The 14166-nt window shown below is 38.9% G+C and overlaps 2 protein-coding genes across 3 annotated transcripts; one reads left to right on the top strand and one right to left on the bottom strand.

The window, feature by feature from the left end:
• Window positions 1-869: 869 nt before the first annotated feature.
• Window positions 870-3053, bottom strand: LOC125602011. The gene is made up of 2 exons (XM_048773933.1): window positions 2717-3053; window positions 870-2375 (listed from the first exon to the last, which is right to left on the bottom strand). Exon 2 carries the CDS (start codon window positions 2368-2370, stop codon window positions 1366-1368), a length of 1005 nt encoding a protein of 334 aa, XP_048629890.1. The 5' UTR covers window positions 2371-2375; window positions 2717-3053; the 3' UTR covers window positions 870-1365.
• Window positions 3054-3338: 285 nt separating this feature from the next.
• LOC111198135 (histone acetyltransferase HAC1-like) lies at window positions 3339-11113 on the top strand. Of its 2 annotated transcripts, none has more exons than XM_048773932.1 (17): window positions 3339-3598; window positions 3707-4043; window positions 4138-4252; window positions 4342-4606; window positions 4686-5114; window positions 5228-5370; window positions 5475-7076; window positions 7171-7467; window positions 7544-7951; window positions 8035-8235; window positions 8326-8468; window positions 8561-8873; window positions 8950-9089; window positions 9442-9520; window positions 9608-10000; window positions 10090-10307; window positions 10418-11113. In XM_048773932.1, exons 2-17 carry the CDS (start codon window positions 3862-3864, stop codon window positions 10530-10532), a joined length of 5043 nt encoding a protein of 1680 aa, XP_048629889.1. In that variant the 5' UTR covers window positions 3339-3598; window positions 3707-3861; the 3' UTR covers window positions 10533-11113. The 2 variants fall into 2 exon arrangements, with proteins under 2 accessions (XP_048629889.1, XP_048629888.1); XM_048773931.1 differs by having other exon boundaries at window positions 3701-4043.
• Window positions 11114-14166: the final 3053 nt, after the last annotated feature.

The raw sequence follows: 14166 nt of genomic DNA, 5'->3' as shown, positions 1-14166 counted from the left end.
TGGTGACGTATAACCCCATATATTCCCAATCTCCTTTGTGGGCCCATTTTTGTTCTTTGTGGCGGAGCTATCGGAACATAGACCGCACACCCAAAGACACGGAGATGGGATACATCTGGCTCTTGTCCAGATGCCAATTGTAAAGGGGAGTACTTATGATATGCACTCGGTCTTAGCCGAACCAGTGCAGCCGCATGCAATATAGCATGACCCCATACAGAAATTGGGAGCTTTGTTCTCAAGACTAACGGTCTTGCAATCAACTGCAACCGTTTTATCAATGACTCGGCCATGCCATTTTGTGTATGCACATGGGGGACTGGATGCTCCACATCAATCCCCATTGACATACAATAATCATCAAAGGCTTGCGATGTAAATTCACCAGCATTATCAAGCCTTACTTTCTTAATGGCATATTCTGAGAACTGCGTTCTCAGCTTTATTATCTGGGCAATGAACTTTGCGAAAGCCGTATTTCGTGTCGTCAAAAGAGACACACTTGACCATCTACTAGATGCGTCAATCAATACCATGAAATACTTAAATGGCCCGCACGGTGGGTGGATCGGCCCACATATATCACCATGTATTCTTTCTAAAAATATTGGTGATTCATTGCCTACTTTTGCTGGTGATGGCCGAGTTATAAGCTTTCCTTGAGAACATGCATTACATGTAAACTCGCCCGTTTGCAAAATTTTTCCGTTTTTCAACGGATGGCCATTCGAATTTTGCACTATCTTTCTCATCATGACTGAACCAGGATGTCCTAGCCTTTCATGCCATATTTTAAATGTATCAGTAAACTTCATGTTTACCACGGCATAGGACTCAGTCATGGTTATTTTGTACAATATAGTCCAGAGGATAACATTCTTAACTCTTCAAGTATATGTTTTTTCTCGGACTTAATGCAAAGAAATTCAATGCCATCTTTACTCATAGTCTCAATATGATATCCATTTCTTCGGATATCCTTAAAACTTAACAAGTTTCTATGAGACTTGGGGGAATACAATGCATAACTTATTTCAAATATCGTTCCCCCTGGCATTGAAAATTTCGCTCTTCCAGAGCCCATAATAATCTTTGCATTACCAGATATTGTACTTACGCTTCCAGCGTAATTTCTTATTTTGAGACTGGAGAAATATTTCTTATCTTTGATTATTGTGTGCGTTGACGCACTATCTGCCAAACACAAATCTCCATCCATAGTCTCAAAGTTTGGCATTCTTTCTGAATTTAAAATATTCATAAAACATATATTATTAAACATTAAACATAACAAACATAACATATATCTTACAACAAAATATATAGATACTATAATACAGTCTACTTATATCACATCTATTTATATTACTCATCGATACTCTCTGGTTCAACCAGAAAGTCTGATACGTCGAGATGAGTATCATCATTTAAACCATGAAAGGATGGCCCAGGTTCATCAGAGATGAAGTTAGTTTCACCTCTTCCTTTCTCTTTTCCCTTTTGGGATTCTCTATACAGATCGGCTAAATGTTTTGGTGTACGACAGGTACGTACCCAATGACCTTTCATGCCGCATCTGTAGCAAACCGTTCCCGTTTGCCTTTTATCATCCTGGCCCTTTTCATTCCTTTCATTTTCGTGGAAGTCTTTATTATTTCTTTCATCATAGGGACGGAATCTTCTTCCTCGTCCTCTTCCACGACCATGATAACGGTTTCCACCACGTCCACGACCTCGTCCTCTCCTATTATCATAACTGGATGATGCAACATTCGCTTCAGGGAATGGAGCAGATCCAGTGGGACGAGCTTGATGGTTTAAAGTCACGAGTTGATTATTCTGCTCCGCTACAAGGAGGACTTGCATCAACTCCGAGTAACGGGTATATCCACTCACTCGGTATTGTTGTTGCAGGATTACATTTTCAGGATGGAACGTGGAGAGAGTTTTCTCGATCATATCATAATCACTTATTTTCTCTCCACATAACATCATCCTCGAAGTAATTCCGAACATCGCGGAATTAAACTCACTAACACTTTTGTAATCCTGGAACCGGAGATGGATCCACTCGTGTTTAGCTTTCGGTAAGATCACATATTTCTGGTGATCGAACCTCTCTTTTAAAGATTTCCAGAGGTCACAAGGATCCTCTTTCGTAATATATTCATCCTTTAAACCATCATGGATGTGGTGTCGTAAAAATATCATGGCTTTAGCCTTTTTCTCATCCGACACCGTTTTTGAACTATCGATGGTTTCCAAAAGCCCGTTTCCTCTCAGGTGCATTTTTGCACCCACTGCCCAGGTCATATAATTATTTCCCATAATATCCAGGGCATTAATTTCGAGCTTTGTCAAATTCGACATGATAACTGTATTCATAGAATAATATATATAGTTATAGTAATTACAAGAATTTAAATGCGTAATTTAAATGCAGAAATTAAAGGCATAAAATAAAAGCATAAACTTAAATTGCAGAAATTTAAATTGCAGAAATTTAAATTGCAAGAATTTAAATAGCATAAATAAAATCGGGAGGCTCAGCCTACCACATGTTTCTCTGATCGTGAAGGCATAGCCTACCATAACGATCAGTCGGGGAAGGCAGCGCCTATCATCCCGAATGGAGAAGGTCCAGCCTCTCACTCCGAAGCAATAATAAAATTTAAATAAAATAAGTATATTAAAAATACATAAATTTAAACATTACCTCGGCTGGTTTAAGAACTTTTTGGATTAATAAACTTCAGTTGGTCAGAGCTTCGTGCTGATAACGTGTTGTAAATAATAAGAGAGGAACTGATTTATATATATATATATATATGTAATTGGCGATGGAGACAAGTGAGAGATATGAGATGGGACCACTTTCTCTTTTGTTATTTTATGTGTGGGTGTGTTTTTACGAAAGAGAAAGAGAGAAAGAGTAAAAGTTGTTGTCTTTTATTTCTTTTTTTTTGGATGATCTCATTACAAAAGGGTTCACCCATATTTATAGTATACAAAAAACTATAAAATAATATGAAGAGATAAAGTACTTTAGCCCCAAGGTACTTTCATCCCAAGTTACTTTAACTTCAAGGAAAAGTACTTTAGCCCCAAGGTACTTTCATCCTAAGTTACTTTAACTTCAAGGAAAAGTTATATAATAAAATATTATAAGTGGATAATTATCTATATCCAATAATTGGTAGTTAGTTGAACCTGATCTCTCCGATAAAACATTTTGCGGCGCGAGTTTTTCATTTTTTGCGCCTTTTTGTTGCGCCAATTATCGCATTTCAGACATCAAAATTAATATTTAAATGTGTCCTTTTTGTTACTATTTTAGTAAGAAAAAAAAAATCAAAATCCCCAAATGGAAGCTAGTCCTACAAAAAAACTAAATCCCTAATTCGACGAACTTTGAACCCAGAAAAATCCTCCGATTCGTGAACAACTGTCTTCAATTCTTTTTCCATTCGTATACAGCTTGATCCTCGCTTTGATTGAGTTCCACGTGTCGCATCGTCGTGAACCTAGTAGCAAGCGATCGGTGTTCGATTCTGCTCTTACTTGCGAAGGATTGCTCCTTTTGTGTATCAATTCAAAGGTCAGGGTTTGCAGTTTTAGGGCTTTTAGTTCAAATTCGACATTTACTCGATTAGTTTGGTTTTAATTGCTTGTTGATACTTTTGAGATCAAATTGAATCAGTTTCAGTTCGGACTTTTCTGAAGAGCTGATTCAGGAGATGAAATTTGGATGCTGTGACTTGTGGAGGAGAGGTGGAGAGTTATGCGGTGGTTGTTAGTGTTAGTTACGACAAGAACTAGAACAAGGCGAAGAAGAAGAAGAAGACTTAAAAAGTTAACCCAATGAATGTTCAGGCGCACTTGTCAGGACAGGTTTCGAACCAAGGGAACATGTCTCAGCAGAATGGGAACTCCCAAATGCAGAATTTAGTTAACGGTGGTGGTGGTGGTGGTGCTCCTGGTTTAGGACCTTCACGTAATGACAATGACCTCTTGAGACTTCGGCAAGGCATGCGAATCAAGATGTAAGCTTGTGGTTGTGTTTGTTAGGTGGTTTCTTTTTGGATTGCAGTCTGTGTCATATTGATTTCTTCCTATTTGGCTATGTTTTTTTCCCAGTTTCAGCATCTTACAGCAAAAACAACCATCTCCAGCTGATGATGCATCAAAGGCAAAGTATATGGATGTTGCTAGACGCTTAGAGGAGGGGCTGTTTAAAATTGCTAACTCAAAGGTAATTTTTAAAAAGATTCATGTATTTTTAACAGATTTTTTTCCTAAGATTTGAGCACTTTTTTTTTCCTAATGTGTACCACTCTACAGGAAGATTACTTAAATCAGTCGACCCTTGAATCTCGGCTGGCAAGTCTAATCAAAGGCAGACATATGAATAACTACAATCAGCAGCGACATGCTAATCCTTCTTCGGCTGGAACAATGATACCCACTCCAGGGTTACAACATAGTGGTGGGAATCCAAATATGATGATGACGTCCTCTGTTGATGCTGCAATGGATGGAAGTAATAACATCACAACTACTGCTATGAACACTGCAAACATGCTAAATCCTGGTGGCATGCTCGGAGGTTCTTTCATGACAACTTATATAAAATATCCGGAATGTTTTCATAGTTACTCTGAACACCTTTACTTGTTGTGTTGCAGGTAACATGTCTAATGGATACCAGCATTCATCGAGTAACTTTGGTCTTGGTTCTGGAGGGAACATTGCATCAATGAGCTCGCAAAGAAATACTGGCCAGATGATGCCTACCCCTGGATTTGTCAACAACAGTATTAATAGCAATACCCAGTCTTACTTGAATGTTGAAGCTTCCAATTCCAACAATAGTGTTGGATTTTCTGCTGCTCCCATGATGGTTCCTCAGCCTCATCAGCAGCAGCAACAACAACCGAGGCAGGATATGGGTGGCCAAAATAGTCGTATCTTGCATAATCTTGGGAGTCAAATGAGTGTTGGCCTTAGACCTGGGATGCAGCAAAAAATGTCTAATGTGTCTAACAGCTCCATAAACGGTGGTGTTGGGATGAATGCAAAAAGTGTTGATACCCTTCAGCGTTCAGGAATGCAGGGTAAATATTTATTCCCTCTCCCTTTTTCTGCTTGTCTAGTTTCATATGCACTGTAACTCCTTTTGGGTGTGTGTCCATCCGAAAGCTTAATTTTATGTTATTTACTCTTTCAGGTGAAGGATATGGCACAAATAACGTTGACCCTTTTCATTCTGGAAATTTGTATGGTGCTGCAACATCTGTTGGGACGTTGACAGATACTCAGAATACCAATACGGCAAGTTTTCAGTCTATGTCTGGAAATAGCTCTTCTCTGGTAAGGACTGATCAAAGTTCACATTCATTTGCAAAAAGTGCACTAAAGTCACTTTGTCAATCTGAGAATATTGGATTGTAATTCATTTCTGTACACTTTTGCAGTCACATCAACAGCAGCAATTTCAGCAACAGCCTAATCGGTTTCAGCAACAACCTAATCAAATTCAACAACATCAGCAGCAGTTTCTACAGCAACGGCAATTGAAGCAGCAGCAGAGCCAGCAGCAGCAGAGATTTATGAGTCAAGATGCTTTTGGGCAAAACCATGTGGCCTCTGACATGGTTACACACGTTAAACATGAACCTGGAATTGAGAACCCTAGCAATTCTATCCACTCCCAAACTCATGAGCAGTTCCAGCTTTCTCAGTTTCAAAATCAATACCAGAACAACGCAGATGACCGTCATGCAGGTTCTCAGATTCTCCCTGCCACAAGTCAGAGTGATATTTGCACACCAGTTCCCCAAAATAGCCAACAGATACAGCAGATGTTGCACCCGCAGGGTATGGCTTCCGACTCTATTAACAGTTTTAACAACCTTTCTGTTGGAGTGAAATCAGAATCCGGTCTGCAAGGTCACTGGCAATCTCAGTCACAAGAACATACTCAAATGTCTAATAGTATGTCGAACGAACGGCACATTCAAGATGATTTCCGTCAAAGAATGTCAGGAACGGATGAAGCTCAGCCCAATAATACGTCTGGAGGGTCTATTATAGGTCAAAGTCACATCTCCACTACATCAGAATCTCCCACTCCTCAGAATCCTGTTGGTACCACTTGTAGATATGGAAACGAAAACCAAGATCCGAGATTTAGAAACCAACAGAAATGGCTCCTGTTCCTACGCCATGCTCGCAACTGCAAAGCCCCTGAAGGGAAGTGTCCCGAGCGGAATTGCGTTACGGTTCAGAAGCTCTGGAAGCACATGGACAGTTGCGCTGCACCTCAGTGTTCATATCCTCGTTGCCGCCCCACGAAGACACTGATTAATCACCATCGAAGTTGTAAGGAATCCAACTGCCCTGTGTGTATTCCTGTGAAGGCCTTCTTACAGCAACAGGCAAATGCTCGGTCCCTAGCTCGTTTAAAAACCGAAAGCGGTGCTGCGAAGTCAGTAAATGGAGGTGGAATATCCAATGATGCAGTACAGACCTCTGCTGGAGCACTCTCTTGTGCTTCGCCTAGTGCTGATATTTCAAATCATTTGCAACCTTCTTTGAAACGGTTGAAGGTGGAGCAGTCTTCTCAACCCGTCGAAGTTGAGACGGAAAGTTGTAAAAGCTCTGTTATCTCCGTAACAGAAGCACAATCATCATCTCAGCATGCTGAAAGGAAAGATCATAGGCACAGTGATGTACGTGCATCTTCAAAGTATTTTGAAGTGAAAGCTGAGGTTTGTGAAGGTTCTGTACAGGCACGACCCGGTTTTAAAGAGAGAAAAAGTGGAATTGCTGAAAATATTCCCAAGCAAAGACCAGTCATTGAACCTGTTAAACAAGATTTGCCCGATGCCTCACCTCGGCAAGAGAAGTGCAAAATGGAGAAAGTATCTGAGTCACTGAAGGAAGAAAGTCTGGTAGAGTCTAAACCTCCACCAAAATCTGGAAAAGCAGAGATAAAGGGTGTTTCATTAACTGAATTGTTCACCCCTGAGCAAGTGAGAGAACATATCCGTGGTCTCCGTCAGTGGGTTGGCCAGGTTTGGATTTAGCTATTCCGTTTAGCACTTTTGTCCATATCTATCTTAAAAAGATATTTGATTAATGATGAATCTGTTCTTTATGTGCTTGCAGAGTAAAGCCAAAGCAGAAAAGAATCAGGCTATGGAGCATTCAATGAGTGAGAACTCATGTCAACTATGTGCAGTGGAGAAGCTTACCTTTGAGCCGCCACCTATATATTGTACCCCTTGTGGTGCCCGCATCAAGAGAAATGCTATGTATTACACCGTAGGAGCTGGTGACACTCGTCACTACTTTTGTATTCCATGTTATAATGAATCCCGTGGGGACACTATACTCGCTGAGGGGACGCCCATACCTAAGGCAAGACTCGAGAAAAAGAAAAATGATGAAGAGACCGAAGAATGGGTAAACGACTATCCACTCTTTTTGTGTTTGTCTCCTGATTTTCAGTACATTCTGTAATCTGTTTCTACCTTTGCAGTGGGTCCAATGTGATAAATGTGAGGCCTGGCAGCATCAGATCTGTGCTTTGTTTAATGGGAGAAGGAATGACGGAGGGCAAGCTGAGTATACCTGCCCTTATTGCTATATAGCAGAAGTGGAACAAAGTAAGAGGAAGCCTTTACCTCAGAGTGCTGTTCTTGGAGCGAAAGACCTTCCGAAAACAATTCTCAGTGACCATATTGAGCAGCGGCTGTTTAAGAAGCTGAAGCAGGAAAGAACAGAGAGAGCCAGGGCTCAAGGAAAAAGTTTTGATGAGGTGCCTACTGCCGAGTCCCTTGTGATTAGAGTTGTTTCATCTGTTGACAAGAAGCTGGAAGTCAAACCTCGGTTTCTTGAAATTTTTCGGGAAGATAGTTACCCAACAGAGTTTGCATACAAGTCCAAGGTAAAGAATGATCAAGGCTCATCGTGAATTTATGCATTTCTTTCTTGAAGTATCCATTCTCACACATCATTTTATTTTGCCAGGTGGTTCTGTTGTTCCAAAAGATTGAAGGTGTAGAAGTTTGCTTATTTGGGATGTACGTCCAAGAGTTTGGTTCTGAATGCGCATTTCCTAATCAACGCCGAGTTTATCTCTCTTATTTGGATTCTGTAAAGTACTTTAGACCCGAGGTTAGATCTTATTACGGAGAGGCCCTGCGCACTTTCGTTTACCACGAAATCCTGGTAAGTCCTGGTCTTCTTAAACATTAGTCATTAGCTAATATCCGTGTTCTTTTTTGAAGGATTAAGGGTATGATTTGATCATGTGTTTAGATCGGTTACCTAGAATACTGCAAGTTGCGTGGTTTCACGAGCTGCTACATATGGGCTTGTCCGCCTCTCAAGGGCGAGGACTATATCTTATATTGCCATCCAGAAATACAGAAGACGCCAAAATCTGATAAACTACGAGAGTGGTTAGTTCGGTTACCTTTTTTGGAATAAACATAAAGTTTTTCTATGAAAAAAGTCATTTACATAATCCAAACGCTCATGTTGTTCATTGCAGGTACTTAGCAATGTTGAAAAAAGCTTCAAAGGAAGGCATTGTTGCAGAAACTATAAATCTATATGACCATTTCTTTATGCAAACCGGTGAATGTAGAGCTAAGGTTACTGCAGCTAGGCTCCCGTATTTCGATGGTGACTACTGGCCAGGTGCAGCAGAGGATCTTATATACCAAATGAGTCAAGAAGAAGATGGCAGAAAGGGGAATAAGAAAGGAATGCTAAAGAAAACAATTACAAAAAGGGCTCTAAAAGCTTCTGGGCAGACTGATTTATCTGGGAATGCATCCAAGGATCTGCTGCTAATGCATAAAGTAATCTTTACTTTCTATGCGTTTTACTATCTTTTTGTTATTGTTTTGGTAATATTATATTCACCTTTGTTCCCAGCTTGGTGAGACCATTCACCCTATGAAGGAGGACTTTATCATGGTCCACCTGCAACCTTCTTGCACACATTGCTGTATGTTGATGGTATCTGGAAATCGTTGGCTCTGCAGTCAGTGCAAATACTTTCAGATTTGTGATAAGTAAGAACTATTCCCTTTCTCTTCTGCTCTTTACTTTTATTGTTGAATTGCACACAATGTTAAGAAATCGCTAGGCCTTAACTAGGCGCTTTGTAGAGGATATCAACTAGGCCTAGAAAATTATTTTGATGAATAATGAATTATCAGATTAGATATAGAAAACAAAAGAAATTAGAGTACTAACATTATTGCTTAATTTATTAGATTTAGACTTATTTAACCGATTTAAACCGAGTTGAGTCATATAAATTGGATTTTAAAGAAGAAATCGTTTCGGGTAGGATTAAGTTACTGCCTAGAACAAGTTTTAGAACCATGATTGCACATAAGAATCTTACTGATTCCCTTTCAGGTGTTATGAAGCTGAACAGCGGCGTGAAGACAGGGAAAGGCATCCTGCTAATTTCAGGGATAAGCATGCGTTGTACCCTGTGAGTTGCATTTGCTTATTGAGGATAGCGTCCTTAACCTTTTGTCTGTGATCAGTTTCATGAATCTTAGTGGGATTGTATTTGCAGGTTGAGATTACAGATATTCCTGCAGATACAAGGGACAAAGATGAGATACTAGAAAGCGAGTTTTTCGACACAAGGCAAGCGTTTCTGAGTCTTTGTCAAGGGAACCATTATCAGTACGACACGTTGAGGCGGGCAAAACATTCATCAATGATGGTCCTTTATCATCTGCATAACCCAACTGCTCCTGCGTTTGTCACGACCTGCAATGCGTGTCACCTCGACATTGAAACTGGTCAAGGCTGGCGCTGTGAAGTATGTCCAGACTACGATGTGTGCAACTCTTGTTACAGTAGAGATGGTGGAGTTAATCATCCTCACAAGTTGACTAATCATCCATCCCTAGCTGATCAAAATGCTCAGAACAAAGAAGCAAGGCAGTTGCGAGTCTTGCAGGTATTAATACTGTTTCTTTTGAGAGCTGGTGTTGCTTCTCTCTTGGTTACATTCTTTGTTTTATGTTCTCTTCTTTTTTGAATTTGCAGCTGAGGAAAATGCTGGAACTTCTGGTACATGCATCACAATGTCGTTCTGCAAATTGTCAGTATCCAAATTGCCGGAAAGTGAAGGGACTATTCCGACATGGTATACAGTGCAAAGTGCGTGCTTCGGGAGGCTGTGTTCTATGCAAGAAAATGTGGTATCTTCTGCAACTCCACGCTCGGGCCTGCAAGGAATCTCAGTGCCATGTACCTCGTTGCAGGTAAACGACTTTATGATGATCCATGAAATACATCAAACCACTTTGGTTCATTTGAATTTTGTGTTGATGATGGTTGTGATATTCTCTCTCTCTCTCTCTCTTTCATTCAGTGACCTGAAGGAGCATCTGAGAAGATTACAGCAGCAATCAGATTCAAGGCGAAGAGCAGCTGTGATGGAAATGATGAGACAGAGAGCTGCGGAAGTCGCTGGAGGATCAGGGTAATCAAAACTTGTACATTTGGAAAGATCAAATCAAAGTTCCTTTCTCTCAAAGGTAACAAGATATGTTGCCCCTTTCACTGAGAGCTCCAACAACTTGATCGTTATCTTATTGAAGAAGAAGATTAAGACAAGGCAGTTAGAGACTAATGATGCATTTAGCTTAGGTTTGTATTTAACATGTGCCCAGAGTGAGACTTGATTTTCAGAAGAAGCAGAAGAAGAAGAAGAAGAGCAAAGTCGAGTCTTCTTCAAAGATGAGAGCGTCTCGAGTCTCAAGGTCAGTAGATTTGATGTGGTTTGGTTGGGTGATCTTATGATTATATACTATACACACGCACACACACGTCCCTCACTTGTTTCTATTTATAGTAATTTATATTGTATTCTTGTAAAATTGCCATTTCTGATTTGGGAATGGCAATAGTGTAACATATACAGTTACGTTAACTTGTTTCTTGCAAGAAAAGTAAGATAGAGATAGAGTGTTTGTCTTTTGATTCTCTTCCACTTTTTTGTCTTTTCTGTTTTGAGGAAACTGTAATCACATTTGTAAGTTGCAATCATAGTTATTTGGTTCTTGAATTAGTCTTATGGTTAATTACTACTGTTTTAAATTGTGTGTGATTGTGTCATGTAAGCATAAGATTCTGGCATACGTGGAAGTCTGAAAAGTTTCTAAATTCCAAGCCACCAGATATTGACAAGTGTCTAAACAAGATAGAGTGTTCAACAAGAACCACTAGGTTAACCTTGTCGCGAAAACAAGACGCAGAGAATCTGATGAGATCAAAAGAACCAGTTAAGTAATGATAACACACACTCTGTATCCTTCTCTCTACCGTTTGAATCTATTGAACAACCGAAGTAGTAGATATCAGTGTCATAGCTGCTGGGTGACTAAATCGGCTGCAGCGACAGTTTGTATATCCACAGCGGCGTTTGGGGCCATAGCAGCCACGATTATGGCTTCAGTGTCCGTAGCTTCTGCAGAGATTCTTCCTCCTCCTCCGCAAGATGGTGAGACGCTATCGAATGTACCGGAAATGTTTCTGGTGAAGACAGCAAGAAACAGAGGATACAACGACCCAAATCCAAAAACGCAGAGAAGTGAATAAAGTTTGTTGTTCAGCATGAATCTTTAACCTAGAGGAGTCAGGAGTTCATGAGTACTCTTGTTGTTGCTTTGTGTGTGTGTAGCTTAGTGGAATGTTCGGACATTTGCAACTTGATAGGAGATGGTGACTATGGACCTTGAAATGTTACTTCCACACCACAAACAAAAGAATGTTTGGAAGAAGAAACAGTGGAGAAAGGAACTAATGTATATTCAGGTTTTTTGTACTCTGATAAATAACATATCATTTTAAAACGTTTATAAACTCGATTTAAATGATACATGTATAAGCTTAACCAAATATATTGTTGTCAATGTAGCATGAAGGGTCATCACAGGTATTGGTGTCTTGGTGGTGATCATATAGCTCTAGATTGCCAATAAAAGGGAAAATGTCAAAACTGTAAAAAAACTCTTTTTTTTTTTAATTTTTTTTTATTTTTTTTACTGTAAAAAAAAAAAAAAAACTTGGTCATCTAGCTTGAGATTGCCAAGAACAAGGAACATGTTAGAGCTGTGGAAAAGTCAGCCATATAGCTCAAGTTTGCCGAGAACAGGGAACATGTTACAGCTCTGGAAAAGTCGGCCATATAGCTGGAGATTGCCAGAAAATGGTTTGACCAATATATCATTATTGAAAGGTAATTTTCTTTTTGAAAATACAGTGACAAAATAACTAATATGCCATAGTATCATCAGTGTCGTGCCTAGACCATATGGGGCCTAAGACAATTCTAAAAAGAAATATTACACTAAGAGACAATTTCAAGTTTTAATATTATACTATAAGGCAGTTTGTGCTACTAAGGCAGTTTTTTCTAACCAAACTCATTTTCTAGTCATAAACTAACTAAATAAAAGAATGTGGGTCCCATGTATTTTCTTCTTCGTTTCTTTTCCTTCAGTTCTTCGATCTTTTTTTGTAAAATCAATGTTGTTTTTTCAGAACATTCTTTTAATAAAATATGTTTATAATCAATATCTTTATTATTCAATCTATCTTTTGAGATATGTCAAGCTATGTTTATTATACACCGCAAATCACAGCCACAACGAACTCCACCGCCACAGTCTCCTTTTTTCCACGGGACTTATCTTTTGCGGTGTCTCAAGTCCGGTGGATGACGTATGTTACGTCTTTGCCGTGATCTTAGCCTCTCTCTGTTACCTCCGGTGGACTATAAAGCGAAGCCGCTGTTGCATCGAGATATTGATCGCCATTGTTGAACTTTGAGATGAAGTTTCTTTAATTTTCACTTTTGGTCCTTGTAAAATAGTGTATATGTGGACAATGAATATATGTGTACACATTGATGATTCTGATATACAACTTTTTGTAGATTTTCTATCTAAAAAATTAAGCTTCTACGACTTTTAGAATTCACACCAATGTTAACATAATGTAGATAGTGTTAACACAATAAATACATTGTTTGCACGATGTACATTTAGATTCTTTTCGTCTTCTCATGTACACATGTACACTGAACAAGATGCCAAGATCATATTCATGTGGTTACTCAATATACTCGTGTACATGAACAAGATGTACATAACAACAAAAATGCAACATGGAATTTGTTTACTTTATTCGAATAAATCATATATGTACACATGAACAGTGTTACAAAAAAAAAAGTACACATGAACAATTTTTGTATGTACACATCGATGTACATATATGAAAAACATACTAGTATACACCGGTGTACATGTGAGTCGTTGTACAAGAAGACAACGATATGTGTGTACATTTGAATGCTATTTAAATGTACAAATGTTATAACTTACAAATGTATGTTATATATCTTTATGGATTGCATGAGGAAAACCATTTAGGTATGCTCCTCCAGGAAATCATAATCAACGTGGAACCTAAACAAGGGATGTCTCGTTTCATGTACATATGAATCGTTGTACATGTGGATATTGTATTTGTATGTACAACATATCATGTACATATAAATCATTTTTAATGAAAGGTATTTTAGTAATTTTAACTTCATCTTCCCCAAAATCAATTAGGGTTTTCTGCAATTTTCCTCTATGGCCGCCAGCCATTATCGTCATCTTAATCATCCGTTTTTTTTCTTCTTGCCTATTATACCTTTAAACATGTATAATATCATATAAGACACGATTTCAAGCTCTAACTGATTTTGTTTCTACGATAAAAACGTAAATCTTGCTTCTTCTTTTTATTACTGTCACAGAGCGAGGCGGATTAGTTGGGGAGCACGGCGTGAAGGAGGAAGCTCTTCGACAGCTTCCGGCCAAGCCGTTTCTATCACCGATGTTTTTATTATATGGTTACACAATTGCTTACGTGGTTACAAAAAATAATGAAGAGATGAAATATTGAGTGGGTCCACTTAATTATAACTAAATTATACTTTAGTTAGAAAAGAAGAGAACAAGTTAGAAGAAAGTTAGAAAAAAGTGTCTAAGGAGCAACAACTGCTCTAAAGTGTAATAGAAAACTTAAAACTGCCCTAGAGTGAAAATAACTCTTCTAAAAATT

Source organism: Brassica napus, unplaced genomic scaffold (assembly GCF_020379485.1).
Source record: "Brassica napus cultivar Da-Ae unplaced genomic scaffold, Da-Ae ScsIHWf_2718;HRSCAF=3482, whole genome shotgun sequence".
NCBI lineage: Eukaryota > Viridiplantae > Streptophyta > Magnoliopsida > Brassicales > Brassicaceae > Brassica > Brassica napus.
This window is presented reverse-complemented; position numbering and strand designations above follow the sequence as displayed.

Excerpts from the sequence above, each read along its gene's own strand:
- LOC125602011 (XM_048773933.1), bottom strand. The coding sequence starts at position 2,370 with ATGTCGAATTTGACAAAGCTCGAAATTAATGCCCTGGATATTATGGGA.
- LOC111198135 (XM_048773932.1), top strand. The coding sequence starts at position 3,862 with ATGAATGTTCAGGCGCACTTGTCAGGACAGGTTTCGAACCAAGGGAAC. Across the intron at positions 8,236-8,325 it reads TCGTTTACCACGAAATCCTG|ATCGGTTACCTAGAATACTG; the intron begins GTAAGTCCTGGT and ends TCATGTGTTTAG. Across the intron at positions 8,874-8,949 it reads ATCTGCTGCTAATGCATAAA|CTTGGTGAGACCATTCACCC; the intron begins GTAATCTTTACT and ends CTTTGTTCCCAG.